General features: G+C 38.9%; 1 protein-coding gene across 13 annotated transcripts in view; it reads right to left on the bottom strand.

The window, feature by feature from the left end:
- Window positions 1-2,215: 2,215 nt before the first annotated feature.
- The window catches only part of ntng1a (netrin g1a), a 100,544-nt gene continuing 83,968 nt past the window's right edge, over window positions 2,216-18,791 (bottom strand). For 4 of the 13 annotated variants that reach the window (XM_068304422.1, XM_068304419.1, XM_068304421.1 and 1 more), the window contains exons 6-10: window positions 15,665-15,709; window positions 14,536-14,595; window positions 12,357-12,524; window positions 9,883-10,017; window positions 2,216-3,842 (exon numbers count right to left, since the gene is read on the bottom strand). In XM_068304422.1, the coding sequence (XP_068160523.1) occupies window positions 3,592-3,842; window positions 9,883-10,017; window positions 12,357-12,524; window positions 14,536-14,595; window positions 15,665-15,709 (659 nt within the window). In that variant the 3' untranslated portion in view covers window positions 2,216-3,591. The remainder of the gene's footprint in view (window positions 3,843-9,882; window positions 10,018-12,356; window positions 12,525-14,535; window positions 14,596-15,664; window positions 15,710-18,791) is intronic. The other 9 variants (XM_068304424.1, XM_068304423.1, XM_068304428.1 and 6 more) reach the window with 9 other exon arrangements.

The following is an 18,791-nucleotide window of genomic DNA, read 5'->3' as shown; positions in this document are numbered from 1 at the left end:
TGTAATTTGAATGAAATAAAATATTAAAGACATGGAACCATATCTTAAATAAAAAAATAAAATAAAAAAAACTATAAAAAAAATAAGACAAGAGAAAAGAAACAGCATCAAATCAAGTACAAAGCCAATGAAAGGCTTTTTCATTTTTATAACTGTATGTCATACATTAAAAATTAATCAAATCGGGTTTTTTTTTGGGGGGGGGGTGATTTGGATTAGATAACTGTGGATCCGATACACATAATAATGTAAAATTTCACTGATCTTAAAATCTGACAAAAAATCTGTACAATCAGTATTGATGTCCTGTAATATTATTGTATTGCCATTAAAAGCTGTGCAAATCAAGTTTATAGAGGAAAGAAAAACATGGACAAATGGTTTTGCAGCAGATGATATACAATCATTTAGTCCTTTGCACGTAAGCTTTTCTTAGTTTTTCTTAGTTCTTGAAAGACATCTGTCTGAGCAGCAGGATAAATCTTCCAATAGAGCCCAGGCACTGATGGTGGTGGTGGCCGGTGACTGCTGAGACAGATGATGCAAATAAAGACACTGGTGAGACTGGCTGCAAAGACTGGCTGGTGATGGGCTGGTGGGAGGAGTCTGTAACATCAGCATGAACAAAATAGAAGTACAGAGAGAATCCCATTTAAATAGACAGCAGCAAGATGATTGACAGGTGAGGACACTGACAGCAGGAGTTAAGACAAATCATTTGAGACTTATGAGAATGATGAGATACTGTGAGAAATAAAGAACAGGCATTCAAAGAAATTGTCAGGCTTCATGTCAGCATAATGCCTGGTTTACTGTAGCAAAAAGTCCATTCATTAAAAGTGTATTCCAATTGCTACCTACTGTCTTATTGAGACGAATATTGGTACAATAATCGAATGGTCCTCGGAGTCAAAGTTTTAAAACTGTTTAGTTGGGGCAATGGTTTGAATATTTCAGGTAATAGATGAAGTGTCAAGTGTCTGAACAGATGCACTACACAGACTTTGTATACTCTCCGGGCAACATCAATATGTTTAAATTTTTAATTCAGCCTCAGAGAATGCATGCCACCGAAACAAATCTTTGCCAGATTAAATTTATCATATATAAAATAAAAATGTCACCAATTCTGATGCACACAGTGATGGGAGGATTGTTAATTCTGTGATTGTGACTCACAAAGGTTATATTTTCATTTCTTGAGTTTGATTGTTTGGGAGGCACGGTGTGCAGTGGGTAGCGCCGTCGCCTCACAGCAAGAAGGTTCCAGGTTCAAGTCCTTTCTGTGAGGAGTTTGTATCTCTGTGTGGGTTCTCTCTGGCTTCACCCCACCTCCAAAAAGATGAAGTTTAGGTGAATTGATAAATGTAATTTGTCCATTGTTGTGAGTAATTGTCTCTCATTTGGCTCTACAATGCACTGGCGACATTTCCAGAGGCTCCAGAATACCTATGACCTGCAAAGCGGAAGAAGTAGCTGTAAATGAGACAATTACAGTTGTCTCGATTACAATTAAATGGATGGATCTACACAGAGAAACTTATCTAGGAATATTTTTTTTTTTTTTTTAAATTTTAGTATTAGATTTGTAATTTCCATAAATCATGATGCTGATAATCACGTCTCTCTCAGTGTGCATATTGTGTTGCAAACACACATAATAATAATTTGTTGGTTGTGATCTCCTGATATACACTAACAAATCTGAGACACTCAAACTCAGATGATAACGACCAGATGAAAATTATAATAATTATATGATTTTGGTGTTCTGCAGGAATTTATTACCTTGACTTTGCTTCTCCACTGAGAGCCACCCCAAAATGATTTACCTACCTGTGATCTGTGGGGGCGGCGGCAGGGCACGGCAGTAGCTCAGCCCACTAAGTCTTGGGCTGGGGACCGGAGGGTGGCCAGCTTGAGACCCATGTCAGGCAAAACATTTTAGTGTGTGAACCTGCCGAGGTACCCTTGAGCAAGGCACCGTCCCCTTTATAAGTTGCTCATTGGGGGCCCCTTGTGTGTGGGTGTGTATGTGTCGCAAGCCTGCACACATACTGTATATACTATGCATGTGATAAACAGCACAAACTGACTCTAAAGTGGACAAATAATTTCCCTCCAGGGACTAATGAAGTTGATTTAATCTTTAATCTTAATCAGCAAATGAACAAAGTCAGATTTTTAAACTTTTATTCACTTAAATTCTCAAGTGTTAAAGCAAAAACAAAACATTTAGAATGTCCTTTGGTGGGATTTTATTACACATTATTAATACTGTATATGTAAACTGATATTCTTTGATGTCAGCACTTTGCCAATACAAAGGAAAATTACCTGCACTAAAAGTAATGAATGTGAATGAAAGAAAAGGAAACAAAAATAAAACAATAAACAGTTGCTTTTGCATTCGGATGTCATAAATAGATACATTAAAGGTTGCCTTTTTTTAGTCACAGTTCGGCAAAGATACAAAAGGACTACATGAATCTTTTTTTGTTTACTCTGTCGAGAAAAAGAGTACACCGATGGATTCTATTCATGTCGCAACTGCTCTGGTGAAAACTACTCTCTGACCAGGACTGTAGGGAACGTGGTGCTTCTAAGAGAAAAGAATCAGACAGCTTTATTGGAGTATCTTTTTGGAGGAGAGAAAAGGGGGACGGGGGAAGGGCTTCTTACACATTTGCATCACTAACATTGGACAAAAGAATCTTTCAACCAACAATGGTTTACAGAGTAACGTTCACAAAAGCACAGGTCTGTGGCAGCATTGCGAGGAGATCGGTGGCTGGAGGGTGGAAAGTGGATGGAGGACGAACAGGAGGGAGGATGAGATAGAGCTCAAAGGAGAGACAGAAAGCAAGGGAGAGAATTGACATGGGCAAGGTTTTTGTGTCACAAAGTGGCATTCCAGAAAGGTTTCCTTCTATCCACAATGCACTGACAGCAAAGAATGCTTTCTATTTCCTCCTCATTTTGTTTGCGGTGAACACCTATGTTTCAGAAGCCAGTAGTCGCCATTTAGTGAGGACAGTTTCTATGAGATTGCTTCAGTCCATCCAGCCAGCATTAACTCACAGAAGCAACCCGTAGGGGATAGGTGGCCACTGTTGGCTCGTGCAAGAACTGAATGGTTGCAGCTGTTGTTGCCGTGGCAATAAGAGAGCGAGGGAGCAAGTCTGTCATCTTCAGTTATCCCCTCTCAAACTAGAAGGAGCTCAAGTACCTGGTATGGCTTCAAGGGGGCAGGGGCTATCTTTTCTTTCCTTTTACTCTTATTCAGCAAATGATCAGTTCATGGTTTTTAATAATATCAGATTTGTTAGACATATATGTTTTGTTTTTCTTGTCATTTATATATATTCTTTGAAATTAACTGAAAAGCTTTTGCACTCATTGGTCTGGCACATTCCCTTTATTGTCAGTGCGAGTGTCAATTGAGTCTGGTGGCGGAAAAGCTCAGTACAGTACACTCCAGAAAGCTCATAATGGTTCTTTTGTTTAATGGTTGATTATTTGAAAAGGCTGAAGGGAGGGTAACGTGTAGGCAGCGGGACGTTTATCACTCCCACCACGTCATGGGTCTTTTTAGAGCACAGTGGGCCAGCAGAGGATCTCTCTCAGCAAGGCTGAGCCCAGCAGCAGCAGCAGTAGGGTGAAGGAGGAGGGCATCAAGGGGGCCTGGCCTGAATCTGATCCCCTGCAACCCCCGAGCTCCGACTCGCAGCGGGGCTTCTCACATTGCAGACCCGTGTAGGCCGAGGGACAGTTGCAGTGGAGGTTGTTGACACAGACCCCGCCATTTTGGCAGCGCAGGAGTTCGTTGTCACACACCCGGGCTGTGATGGGATGTAAAGACAGGAGAAAAAAATGAGAATCCAACATGCGCGAGGATTTAAACTTGAAGTGCATCTAAAACCTTCTTTTTGTGATTTACCAATTAGCTCCAAGCTATGACATAAGAAATTATCACTTACGGCACACAAACAAAATCTTTGATTTTCTTCAAGGGCAATGGTATTTTATTCCAGATATTTCCTAAGCTTGGCACAATTTGCTATTTAGGGAAACACTTATTTGCTTTCTTCCCGTAAGTTAGATGAGAACATCAATACCATCCTCACGGGTATCTTTAGCCACACCTTTTTTCTGGGTGACTTTGGTGACTTCTTGGAGTCTGTTGGTGAGTTCATAATTTCTCCTCACCAAGAAATGGTAACAAAAAATTAATACTAGCTAAACTGCAAATTGTCACTATGTGGCTCCACAAGCTTCGTATTTACTGTGTGAGAATAGTGTTAATATTTAATCAATATACATGCACACATATCTACCTATAGTATGAGCTCATTCCATTTTAATCGCTCCATTTTGTTGACTAAAGCACCGTCACATTGGCTATATCATACATGCAGTATATATATATTGCACAGAAATATTCTGTTTCCTCGAAGCCTGAAAGGCTTTCCCCCACACAGTAGTGACTTTATATCAACTGAACGTCAGGTGAAAATTGGTGTATATTTAGAGCTGAGACGCAGAGGCCACTCTATTCCCAGTGGAGGCAAGCTGTCAAGCAAGCTGGAGGCAAACAAAGTAGCGCTGCACAAACTAATAAACCAACAGAGACAAATAAATAGTGATAAACACAGGGACCACTTCTGCCCATTTCAGTCCTTTATGGGAGTTGAAAACAATGTGGTGAGCAATCTTTGAACTCTATGGGTCGTAAATATCACACAAACAAATATCAGACCTCTCTCCAAATGCCGAGGATTGAATGCAGGCTGCCTCGCAGGAATAGCCAAATAAGTCTTTGATGGGAGGCTTGTTAAGAAACGTTGACTCTGTGAGTCCTATTTGTGCCACGTCTGTTCTGTTGGAGAGGACAGAGCTGCTGTTTGGCTCAGTGAGTTTCGCTTCAGGCCACAGCTCGGCAATTACCATGCACAACTCCATCCAAATGAGACAGCTGAACTCAATCTTTGTTTAAATCTTTATTTCTTCTACCAGTTTTATATCAATTCCATGACCAGTTCAACTGCTACAAAGAATCTTAAATACCACATCAATATATGACTTTACTGTGAGCGCTAGAAAAACAATTGTTTGGTTTTAATCTCAGGAGACAGCAAAATTCATAAAAATACTCCAACACGTTTTGATTGGCTCTGGCTCTTAAAGTGACTTTTAAATGTAGTCCTCCATCACATCACATCTTGTTTCCAGTAATAATAGTAGTAGTAGTAGTAGCAGTAGAAATAATAATAAAATTACTACTACTACTACTACTACTACTACTACTACTACTACTACTAATAATAATAATAATAATAATAATAACAAAATTATCATTTATGTGAGGGCCTATTTCTGGGGATATTTTTTTCTTTTAATGTTATGTTCTAAATTTATGTAAAATTATCATTTGAACATTTATTTTCAAATTAAAATCAGTCCAAATAACATGGCTAGAGCATGACTGTAAAGCAATGTTCAAGTAAAATAATGTTACTTGAAAACTTGCAGCCTCCTACTGCACCTGAAGTGGAAATGACTCAGGAACAGCTTCATGACATTTGTAGTAATTTCAATCCTGGTTTTATGATTATTGATTAATCTCAATCAACAATCACCTACACCGATAATTGTCAGTGCTGATATTCATGTATAATGTAAAACAAGGACTGAGTAATCTCGTGTTGATAATGTGTTAATTTTAAACAACTTTACCAAACACATTAGCTTGAATCTGTGGCCAGGACACATTTTGTCTGTGCTTTATTTTAAAAGTAAATTCATCAATGAATATCTTGTGCAAGTATCAAACTGCAATACACTAATGTTGAAATACTAAGTTGACTTCATATCAAAAGATGGCTATCGGTAGGAGAATGTTGCTCCAGTGTTCCAGAAACTAGAAATCAAACAGTGCAACAAATTGAACAAAGAGAACATTTTTTGAAGACACTTGTCACTCAGAAAGTCACCCCTCAGCAACTTCTGAAGAGAAAAGCAGACATTGTTGGCTTGTTAACATTTAGTGTGAGACGCTGAAAGTGAATTTTATCATTAAGGTGAATTGCCAGCCCTTGCCTGAAAATTAATTCTACTTGATGTCCAACACTGCATAGCAAGCTGTTGACCTCAACGGGAAGTTCAGGTAATGGCGAATCCCTGCAGACATAAGGCTTCACTGCCAATTAAGCGATGCTAATGACTGCCATAATGAAACAGAGGTATTTATATTTAAAAAGAGCATCAATAAGTTTGTTAAAGATTTAGGGCAGCGACACTGAGATAAAAGCTAATATAACACTGAGAGGGAGATAGGCACATCAATTAAAAGGCTCTAAACTTCACTGTGTTTGCTTGTTCTCTGTTCCAGGGGCAGGGTCGCTCTAAAACAACTGTAATGGTGCTATGTGTTTAATACACGAAAGATGAGTGTTGTAAAGATGAGTGATGAAAGCCTTTATACTCAATCAGGGTCAACTCAATTGTTCAGAGAGCTCTGCACCTTCATCTGTCTTCAATCTCTTGCGTTAACTATTTTTCAGCGTGTAAACACAGCCAGCGCTGGCAGTAAATGACAAGATTTGTAGCGTTTGCTTTTGATATGAATGATAATATTTAGAGAGACGATGGATGAACTAGGTGTGCCTGTCTGGGATTGTGCTGTGTTTGAGAAGAGATTTGAGTTTTAATTGCATTCTCTGTCTGCATGCAGATAGACTCTGGTCCACACCATAAATACTGCAGCAGTGAGGAAGAAAGGGAAGGTCAACACCGAAAAGTTCTAGAATTATTACTATAGAAGAAAAGCTGGGGATGAGAAGCTCCTTCAGTAGCCATCATTTCAGATGTGTCCGTCTTAAAGATTTTGCAGGATAAATTGCGCAGAAATGTGACAATTCCGGCTTTTCCGTCAATGTTACGAAAATACATTACTAATGTACTTAATGGTTGGTGAGAAACTATAATCAGGTCATAGAAAAATATTTGCTTGGTTTTTTTTGGTTTGTATTCTTATCTCTACATTCAAACACCACAAATTGTTTTGTAATTATGGATTAAAGAAAATGTAGATCTGGAAATGTGAAATTAATTCTCTTTTAAATGTTGTTTTCCTTATTTTACATACGTATTTGTAGACTAAGATTTCTCGCTGCTGGATCAGATAATTTAACCAGTGTAAAACCATATTCTTCTCACATTAAGTGCCTTTTCTTCCTTTATCTTAGAATATTTGTGTAGCTATCTCCCAAATAAAATCCTATCCCATCTGTTTATTATTATCTTTTTTCACTCGCTTTTTAAAATTTTCCTTATTACTTATTTCTATTTCAACATTCAACATTCACACTGTTCCAGAACCCTATGCTGCAGATTTTGTACATGCAGTCATTACTGTATGAGATAAATGGACGAGTGTCATACCAACACATGCCTTCATCCATACTTTTGGTGTTAAAACATGCATGCTGACAAAGTGCACCCAGGATATTCATGTTGAATACATGAATCACAATCAGTGCATTTTGATGAACTCCCATCTATGTGAGTTACCACTAAATTAATTTTTCTTCATTTTATACTCTGTATTGATAATGCTACAAAAATATTTAAAAAATATGTTTCAAACAAATAATATTATTTAGTATTATTTATAACATAATTGTTGCATGTTACATATTATTTTATACTGTCAACTTTATTATTAGGATGTTGTGAAGACAGTTTTCACCATCCTACATATTCTTTACAGAGTGTGCTCATTTACATGTTGTTGAAGCCATTCTCTATTCAACAACCAGTAGCAAAAAAACACAGCAAAGTGTTTGGCTGCAAAGCATCCTGGGTAGTGAGTCTGCTCTTGGGCCTCTTTAACATTTATAATGGTGTAATTCTCTCGATATTGTTGAACACAACCTATGTCAAACAGCAGCTCCTGCAAAAAGCATCACCCTGTTATTTTAGAAATATTCCAACATTGAATTTGCCCCAATTTATATAAAAGTCAACGAATCAAAAGTTTAAAAAGAAGATTTAAATTTGGCACATCTGAACTTGAGCTTTCCCTAAATGATGCCTTTACCATGCTGTATTTTGCATCTGATTTTATACTATACTATCTGTTACCATGCTTTCCTTCTGCATTTTCCTTCTTAGTATATAATTGTCGCTTCTTCAAGCTAATTGATCACAAAATCTAATTTGATTTGGCTGTTTTAATATGACAGATATCTGAGCAGATAAAAGAATATTTCAGGATCAGACATTTTATACACACATCACTGGAAGAAGACACATTTTTACAGTAATTGCTGACGTTCATAATTTTACACTGGATATCATCTGACACCAAAAGGAGCAAAGAGAGGACAGGAAATTAATCATTCAAAATCCTGTCATCTCATTGAGATAACTGATATTGATTAACAGGAGTCAGAAAAATGCAGCTGGAGTGACATCAAATATTTATTTATTCATTTATTTCAAATCTTATAAATTTTTATGTGATTTTTTTAAACAAGCCTGCGGGATACTGTGCTTTATTCCCTGAATTTATTAGTTTATAAACTTACTGTGAGACTAAGATGTTAATTTATTTTTAATTGTTTCTGTATTTTCTTTTAATCATTCTTTGATTCTGTCTGATTCTCTTCAACCCCTTTTAAAAAAAAAAAATCCTTTTGCCCTTGTGTTTCAGTGTTATTCTGTGATATTACCCCAGGGATGAGATGTCATTGTTTTATTTTAAAAAAATCTTTTTTATTACCTTTGGCTGTCTTCAGTTTATCTATTATTTATTACTTTGCTACATTGATTTGCTTTTATTTTTCACATCATTTCCATTCTCTCTATTCATTGACCATTACTTTGACTTTTCTTCATATTTTGATTTTATAACACCTATACTGTGTATTTTGTTTTTTGTCCTTGATTTTAGTTCTTCAATCTCAAATATTGTTTGGTTGTATGGCTTTAGTTTTTGTTGTCAAAGTTGTCCCATTTCTTGCCTTGTCTGTCAAAGCACTTTAGCACTTTAGCACTTTATGGTATATAGTACTTTTTCAAAGGTACTATATACCATATTTTGGCAATCTGCAGCAGTTATTAGCTGGTTATAGGTTATGCATGCTAGACATTTAACAGAGCAGGTCGAATCATCTACATGATATGTGTGCAAATAAAAAAAGAGTATGAATTTCCCATTAGGCGAATAAACTTCATCATTGCTAATGGCTAACTCCTGTAGGTTTCATACTGAAGTTTGACTTGATAAAAGTTTTTCTGTAATTTGAAATAATAACAAAAATAAAAAGGCTGTGGGTTGCTAAATGACCAGAGTGAAATATAATGTCTGACAGTAATAAAATGTCTGGAAATGAAAATGACCCGTGTTCTCTTTGGATGACATTGTCCTGCTGTTGACTGGTGAGGGGGTGATGGCAATTCAAACAGATCACAGGTGGCCCGTCAAACAGTCAATATTGACTCAGCTGTTGTTTTGTTGCTGTGCAACATGACTGGATAACAGAGTTACTGAGCAGTTACTGCATTCTGCCATGCCTCTGCTCCTTCTCAATTTGAGCCGTGTAGGGGAACCTGCTGAAATTACATAGTTAACATCGCAGCCTCAAGTGTGACATACAGGTTAAGTTGGTGAATCAAATGTAGCGGTTTGGCTCATGTCAGGGGCTTCGTCGCTTTTTGGTAATGCGGCTGAGCAGCTCTGCGTATGTGCATCACATTCCTCCAGCCAGAGCTCAGAAACCACACAGAAAGAACAGATTCAGAAAGGATTGCAGAGAGAAACAGGGATGAGGGGGAGGACAGACGAGAGCTGTGGAAGAGGTTCGCGGTTCTACTTACATTTGCAGCCATTGTCCCACAAATAGCCGGGTAGACACTCGTGGCATTTAGGCCCTGTAGTGCCCTCCTTACAAATACAAAATCCTGTGCCATTACAGCGACCATTGACTGAGCCAATGGGATTACAATTACACTCTGGAAAAACAAGACACACAAATACACACACAGGCTGGAAACAGAGTGGTGCTTTGACTTCCTGGTGTGGTCAGGACCACACTCCTTAAGCTCATATAATAGCTTGACTATTAATTATTGATTAATTTTCAAGTTAAAAAATTGTGAATAGAAATGCAACCATTTCAACAGCAATGGAGAGAGAATGAGAAAAGAGTGAAGTTGACCTTTGATGAATGAAGACATTGTATTCATTATAGCATATATTTGTAAATACCATAACATTTTTACTGTGATATAAAGATATATAACATGTGATATATATAAATATATAACATGCAATGAGCAGATATGTCAAGCATTATCAGTAGCACTGATTAAAGATGAATCTAACTTGCACATGATTTTATTAAAGTCATTCATTCAAGTAGCGACAGAGAGGGTGGAAAAAGAAGAAATGGGACGAGTAGGTGTCAGATGGGAAGTAGCATGAAGACAATAGTGAGTTAAGGTTTTAGAGGAATGATGTCACAGAGAGTACATTGAAATGGGCATTATTGTAATACTCTTCCTAATTCTCTCTGATTTTTAATGACGTAAATATATTTTTCTAACACTCAAGATTTTAGCCCAAAATTTAGATGCCTCTTTTTTGTTAACAGATGACATCATTGGCCACATTTAGATGCGAAATATCCTACCTCCCCTACAAAAAGCAACCTGTAAGTCCCCACTGTTCTCTGCTTAAATGACCTTCCAGCTTTTCACAGCAGCTCTACAGTCAAAGCGACACTTATTTTGACAGCAACTGACCATCACGTTGCACCTTCTGTGACTGCGCTCGCTGCACGTGGCTGCACTCCAGTGACATCCGGGGGTCAGGCAGGAGGCGAGAGGTGACGGCAAGTGACAAATGGGGGGGTCAATAAGAGAGAGGCAGTTTGACGGCGGGCTTTGCACAAGCCGGTGCTTCAGTGACTCTTAACTCCTTTTGACGGTTTTCAGCTGCTACTCCCGAGGCCATTTCACGTATAAGACATATGCATTTGCGTGGCACTTCTGACTGGCAGTGTGACTCCAATGCGACATTTCTCGTGGAACTCTTGTTGCTTGTCAGACTCCCGCCTCAGGACTCACAAACGCACCTGCCACTGAGTGCTGTGAAGTCACACATGCTAGCTAAACAATCCAATAGGGAGCCGAGTGACTGCCTTAGGAACCATGTGAAATGCAGTTTTCACACACTTTTACACAGAATTTGAATGTCTCCATAAAGGTCACAGTAAAAATAGCAGTAACGCTGCGTTAAAATGTTTTATCTGCTTTTATTTTTATTTATTAAGTATAAGTCAAAGTGCTACAAGATAAATGATTTAATAATTAATTTAGTAGTAAACAATAAAACCAATATATGGGTTCTTTATACACTATGCATTTATTTAAAGATTACATACGATTGTCATATTTTACAAGTATGCTTGATAAGTAGCTGGAGCAAGAAGACAGTTTGCTTAGTATTAAGATAAGGAAAATGTGCAAACAGCTTGCTTGACTCTGTGGCAATGTCAAGTGGACAACAAGGATCCAAAAATAAGTCTGCAAATAACCTCATGAAAATATTTCATTTTGATTAAAAATAAGATCTCACTTTTTAATTAGTGAGCTAAGAGATGCTGGTACACAGACTTTGTAAAGGTTGCCAGGTCAGCTGTTCCCTCTGCTTCCAGTCTTTACGCTTTCAGATTTACAATACAAACGTAGATAATTTTTCGCGCCTGCCTCTGAGAAGAATTCCGAAAACGTTAAACAAGTATATTTATTATGGTAAGGGAGCAAAACGCCTGACACAAAAATAAAGAGGCAAAAATCACAGCTTTTACACAATTATGATCAGACCATTAACGTTCCTATTTCAGGTGTTTCCATTAGTCTGCGCTCATTTATATTGACCTACAATTTAGCTCATTCTGTTAATTAATGTTTGAAGCAGTTTAGTCCTCAAATACAAGACTGCAGCTACAAACAACTATGACTCTCTACATCAACAAACACAAGCTTGCAGCTAGAATCTAACTGTAATACTGGGTCAACAAGAGCCAGTTTGAAGATATTCAAAGAGCTTGTGCGTATCTAAAGAACTTAGTGACTATTATCCTCCATTATCCACTCATTCTGACAAGTAGGTTGTGTGACAGCAGGAGAAACAAACAGGGAGATTTGAAGATCACATAAAGACATGGAGGCAGAAAGGTGTTCAGAAGATGAAGCAGAGTAGGGCAGTGAAAGGTGACTTTTTCCCTGGTGACATTTAGATGAGGTGAGGTGTTTTGGGTGAAAGCAGGGTGGGGTGGGGGACTGACCTATGCACACATTTTCATCGTCCAGTTCTGCCGAGGCATTGCGGTAGTAGCCCAGCTGGCATAGTTGGCAGTGCTGGCCTCTAGTGTTGTGCTTACAGCTCACGCAAATGACGGTGTTTAGCAGCTCGATGTAGCTGCATCGGTTGGAGTGGCCAAAGCATTCACAGTCTTGCAATAAAAAGAGGAAGTGTGAGGGGAGGAGAGTTGAGAAGGGGGAGAAAGGGAGAATGAGAGAGAGAGAGAGAGAGAGAGAGAGAGAGAGAGAGAGAGAGAGAGAGAGAGAGAGAGAGAGAGAGAGAGAGAGAGAGAGAGAGAGCGACGCCGTAGGGAGTATTGGAATTGTTACTTTTGCTGCGAGTGCTGCGGCGGTGAGGTTAGCAAGAATTTGAGCGAGGCGTCACGGCATGCGAGATTAAACAAAGAGATTTGCGTTGCGAGGGAAGAGAGGGAGGTGGATGGGGAGGTGATTATAAGGAGGTTAAATCTTTATTAGTCTGGCATGGGCACAGCCAGAGTTAGGAAAAAATAAAACACCACACAAAAAAGCACGGCGTCAAATAGATCACGTCACTTCAAGCACACCATTACATGAGTTGAGGAAGACTCCAAGATGATGGCACAGAGACACAACCACATGGGGAACACCACACAGCAGAAAGCAGGCAGATGTGTTTGGGGGAGGGATTTGTTTAGTCATTTAATCTCTTAAATGTCATGGTCAATCTGGTTTGAGGTGATGGGATGGAACCTTTAATGATGCTTCATATTACAGCCTTCGCTAATGAAATACATGATGAGCTCTCAGTACAAAAAACCTTAAAAAAAAGATCAATTGCCCAATCTCGCCTGATATTTCTTAGGATATTGGTTTAAAAGAAAAACCAAAGCAACCATGAGCAACTATAAAATGACTCAGCTCCAGCTCATAGAGCGTATCCAAGTATCTATTAACAGGCATTTGAGATTGAGAAATCCTCCTCAGGCGGGACGCACAAGAACTCCTTTTATCTTAGAGGCTACAAGGAAGATTTTAGCTTCCCTGGTGTGAATGATCTCTTTCCAATAAATTTTAGATTTCAAGGCATCTGGTGACATTGATTATAATAAACAAGGTATAGATAATTATTTTATCTTTATTTTCAGTTATACTTTTACAATTTGAATCTGTTGAAGAGAATGCTGGAACACTATTGCTGTGAATAACAAATTCAATGATATATGTAAAGCATTTGATTAAAACCCTACTGATAAAAGATGATAAAGCAATGAGTGCATGTTGAGTTACAGCTGGAGGAGAGTATGTCATTATCCCCTATGCAGCATTATGTCAGCTAAAGTAAGTGCATGGGGTTGGACTGGTGCATCCCATGATCACTTGCATCCCATGGCCTACGGGGTGCATATTAGGAAGGATGTGGTTCTAGAACAGTTTACTCACAGCGAGGATCAGTCTCCTACTCCGAACACCCACCAACACCACGTGCCACGGCATAGACAGATGTGACCCTTAAGACTCACCGGCAGGCGCTCGAGCAGAAAGCCCACTTAATGATCCAGACTAGGAAGGGTGGTGGATGGGGCTTTGGTCCAAGGGATTGTAGTTATTAAAGATCTCTATTGGGGTCATGTCTTTCTGTCCAGCCACTAACAATTCAACAAGGCTTTAAAATGAAGGAGCAGCAAGTTTTGTCCACCTTGCCTTTCACCTATAGCAGAAAATCTTGTCTAAGCATACAGTAAGCTCTTTTACATTTTATACCTCAGTCTTGCAGACGCAGTCTCAGAAGACAAATAATCTCTTCGTTTCAGAAATAGGCTAAGGTCATAAATCATGCACACGCGGGGAACAAAAAGTCTCTCATCTTAGAAACATGATCCCCAAAATAGTTGTCGTCTCAAGCACCCACTTTATTTGCACTGGAAAAGATATGATTCCGAGGGACATTTATAGCATTTTGGAAACAGTTCCATAGACAAATAAATCTTGAGTGTGCTCTGTACAGTGAAACACATCAGACCAGCACTAAGCTGGCAACATTGAGTCAGTGTGCTGGAGCATTGGGTGCTAGCTGCAGCGGTCAGGGGGAGTACAGTTAAACATAAACATTGGTTAATGCAGTCAGAAGGCTGGGATATCACCTGGGGGGGGGGGGTAATGCATGAATACCAGAGATCCTACCTCGCTTGCTGTTTGCAACGTGGACAGAAGGGGTAGTGGACAATGCAACCTGAGGAGCTACTATACAAATTAGAAGAAGAAACAAACATCAACAAAAAATGTGATACTGGAATTAAACAATAAACATGTGATGGAAATAATTCAAAATACTGAGCAAAATGATTGATAACAAATATAGCAGAAAAATGAGGGGGTGGGGAGGGATTAATATATGCAATAACTATGAATGATGGCATTGGGAAATAAGGAGTGACATTGCCAAGTGAGGTCGCTGCACGTAGCAGCATCTGTTACAAGTGCCTGAGATGGTTAACAATCTTAATATTATGGGCGGTCTTTTATGCTACATTTCACGACCAAGTGCTTTATTTTATTCAAAGGCCCGAGCATGTGTGTGTTTCCCCAGACAAAAGCTACCCCCTGACAAACTACTTCCCACCTAAATGGAGCCCTGTCGAGAATTTTCATGTTATAAATGTCCACACATGACTGTGGCCAGCAAGGAACACATCAATCCTTTGACTCATTTCCACTCATAAAAAAAAAAAAAAAGGAGACGAAATAAGACGCCCAACCACTTCTATTGTGCTGTGTGACATAAGCCTCTGACACATACAGTACACTATGCCTGCTTGGCTACAGTCATAGAAACACACAGCTGAATGGTTGAATCCTAGATGCTTGCGAGGTGGCAGCCATTACATCTGAGCCACGGATTAAACTGAGATGAGCCTAATGTCAATCTGCATATAAAAACCACCCCTAAACCTATTCTGCTTTTTCTCCTGATCTGCTAAAACGGGACCAAGAATCCCTGGAAGCTCTGCACCAAATTAAAATCAAGTGTATGTATAAATGTGCAGTGCTCACATCGGGTGTTTGAAAAGATAATGTGCGGCACTGCGATGTGCTGCAACATGAGTGTCTCATGAATACACAAGCCTCCAGTGAAAGAGCCCAAACCCTTTATCATTAGCAAGACAAGCAGACTCAGGATTTGGAAAACGGAGAGACACTACCCATAAGCCCTTCGCCACCGAAGAATAATTTTTGCTTTCGCTCTTTATAAACACCTCAAGGTAAATAAATTTGCAAGAAAAAGTAAAATTATGTAGTCTTAGATGCCTACCTTCTTTTCGATTAGCGACACCTAGGGACGACACATTCTGCCGAACTGCGTGCAATTGAGAGAAACCAGGAGTTATTCATGTGTGATGCATTGTGTGATGCACTTTACAGGTAATCTAGAGGGGGGGGGGGCTATGTGGTAGTGGAAACATAAAGCTGGAGATACAAACATATCCAGTGTGACTTAAATCTGTAAATAAAATAAAAAAACAAGTACAATGGAGGCCTGACATGGACGAGCAAAGAGAATGCATCCACCGACCCATCAAGGACATTAGAGAGACGTTGTATGTAATTTATGTGACTACCATGAGTTTGTTGTGCATGTGTATGTTTATGGCAATGGCAATGAGTGGAAAACTGAAGAGAAAACATAAAAGCATCCTAACGTTAGTATTAAAGTCATGATCAATACAAGCAAGCCTAAACTGCATATATCAAATTAAGAAGTTGGGGGGTACTTTGTTTAATTCATCAAATCGACTATGCAATCAATATCTAATTACAGTTTATTTCTGGTGTAAGAATAACAATGAATAAATAATGGCAGGTGTTGGGACTTGTTGGGAGTTGACGGACTGTCGTGGGTAGCATAACCTCATAATTACATACAAGTCGGTATTTCCGTGTCAGGGAAATACTTGCGGTTGAAAATGGAGAAGACTCAAGCGAAGGGAGGAACATGGATATGTTTCCTCATCGTGGCCCTTCATCTCTTCACTTGATCTTCCTGTCGTTTTGTTAGTGTCGTCATGAATCATGCAATCTCAGATAATTAACATCCAGCGGTGTCTTGGCGAGAAGCCCTTTACCCTAACCATGTGTGAAGAGAGAGTAGGGCTGCTGACTCTTTTTATGATGCAGTGAGTATTTCAAACCGTTTCTATTGCATTGGGATGAAATATTCCATTAGCTTTGTACATGACAATCACTTTGAACCCCCTTATCATGATCAGTTATTGGTTTTGAAAACAGCTTGAACAAAAGACTCTCATTCAGCATCTCTCATCTCAACCTTTTCTTTGTAATCTCCCCTGAAAATGTTTCACAATTGATTTTGCTCGGGGAGCCTGGCATCACTGATGAGAAAAACACATCCGGTGGGTTTAAGTCACTTGAGTCACTCGATGAGAGCCTCTTTGAAACTGACAGATTAACAAATAAAAAGCTTAACAAAGAGGGCGCACCACTCAAACACTCAAAATTAATTTTATATCTTTGAAATTGTGAGGTGCTGCTTTATTATTTGAAGTTTACATTCATCGAATATCAGTGTTGAAGCTGAAAAAACACGACTTACAAAGAGATGAACAATTAATCTATGACAAAATAACAACAAAGGTATCAGCAAAAGGTATTGTCCAGATCTAAAATGACTAATTGTAAGTAACTTTAATTTTAATTACTTTGCATTGGCAACAGACTGGATGTAGCACACATCTGGGTTCCAATAATTACTTTGTTATGGGGAATATTCAGGTAAAGCGAGCTAAATGAGTGGTGATGGATTTTAATCAATGCCATAGACATAATGAAATGCAGACTTGCACAGCCGGAATTGTTTTTAAAATATTAATTTCATTTTAATGGCCCACATTAGGCAATTCTGCCTGGCTTAATAGACTTGAAATAGAATTGTGAAAAAGTCAATAAAGAATTCAATTACCTTCCAACAACAACGTGAAAAGTGTGCTGCATTCTTTTTTTCTGCTATTGCTTTTCTTCTAGTTCATTTAGCAAGCTCAAGGACAGCCTAACCATTTTATCTACTCTACTTCTACTGTATTAATAAGGCAGACATGAAATTAGTTTAGCGCTGAGCACAACCTCATCCTCTTGGTCTACAGCTTTAAGTTTTGCATCGGGTTCTGTGAGGTTGCTGCTGTGACGAGACAGGCATTTGCAAGAACTCTAAGTACCTGTGAGTCAATGTGTGTGAGAAGTATAAAGCCTTTAGTTTGTCAGAGTGTGCTTTCTGCATCACCTAGCCCTTCACAAACACACACACACTCACACACACATTCACACACTTGTCAGCATGCACACTCTCTCTACAAAATATTGAGGACAGCCTTTGGACATGCTCTGGCCTTGCATTAGGATGGGGCGGAGAGGACTGATGTAAATATGTATGCATGTACATACAGCTTGTATACAGAGCATGCAAGTACACACTTAAGTCTTTTCAGGCCATGCATGGAAAGGAAGCATAATTTCTAGGGAGTGAAGGAGGTAAACAGGGCAAGATTGGTCAGAAGGGGGGAGTTGGTTTGGAGCCACATGTCCATTTCTGACTCATTAGATCAGACTTTACAAGCAGTGTTCACATACCACATAAGCTACTTCTGATTAAAAAACACCCGAGAAAAATCTGCCCCATGTCACACTACGCAAATTGGGAAGATTGCAAATCATCGTCTTAGTGCTAATGTGTCACCCATGTGCCCCTTAGTGCTCATGTCCACACAGAGATTTTTGTCTGGCATTGGCAGGCCGGTAAGATTGTGAGAGACTGATATTAGCTAAGCAGCTAAAGCAAAAGCTTTGTAACTAGTTTTTCTGGCCAGTCCCCTTCCACAAATGGGCTTTCTGTTTCTCTTATGATGAAGACAGATGGACAGACCTAAAACAAGCGTCTCTTTCATTTTCTTGGTTATAAGCGTGATGGGTGACCCACTCAAAAGAGCCACAGTGATGGCCCTAGCACCTCTCAGAATAGTTCAGATATTGTTCACTCAAAGTGCTCTGAGTGAAATAAGAGCCACTTCCAATTTGGGAAGAACAGACCCTTTTTGATGGCAGCCATAGTGACATTAAACAGCGGACGGTGATCCTACCATTTTCTGAATCAGAGCCATTCAAATGGGTCAACATACAAAATAGCAGTGTTGTGACTCATTTCAACCAGAATGGAATGAGTGCATTGGTAATGTCTGTATTTACTTGACAAATTCATGAAAAAATGGGAACTGTGTGCCACTCAGAGATGTTCCCTTAGTGTGAATAATCTGTCTTTATGACACTTTTGACAGTAACCCACTGCTATTTAACTTATAACTTAAATGCGGTCCCAAATATTTATTATATTATTATAATATTTATTGTTTTAACCCTAAGTTACATCCTGG

Source organism: Antennarius striatus, chromosome 20, assembly GCF_040054535.1.
Source record: "Antennarius striatus isolate MH-2024 chromosome 20, ASM4005453v1, whole genome shotgun sequence".
In the NCBI taxonomy this organism is placed as follows: Eukaryota; Metazoa; Chordata; class Actinopteri; order Lophiiformes; family Antennariidae; genus Antennarius; species Antennarius striatus.
Note: the sequence above shows the minus strand (reverse complement) of the source record. Positions and strands in the feature narration are given on the sequence as shown.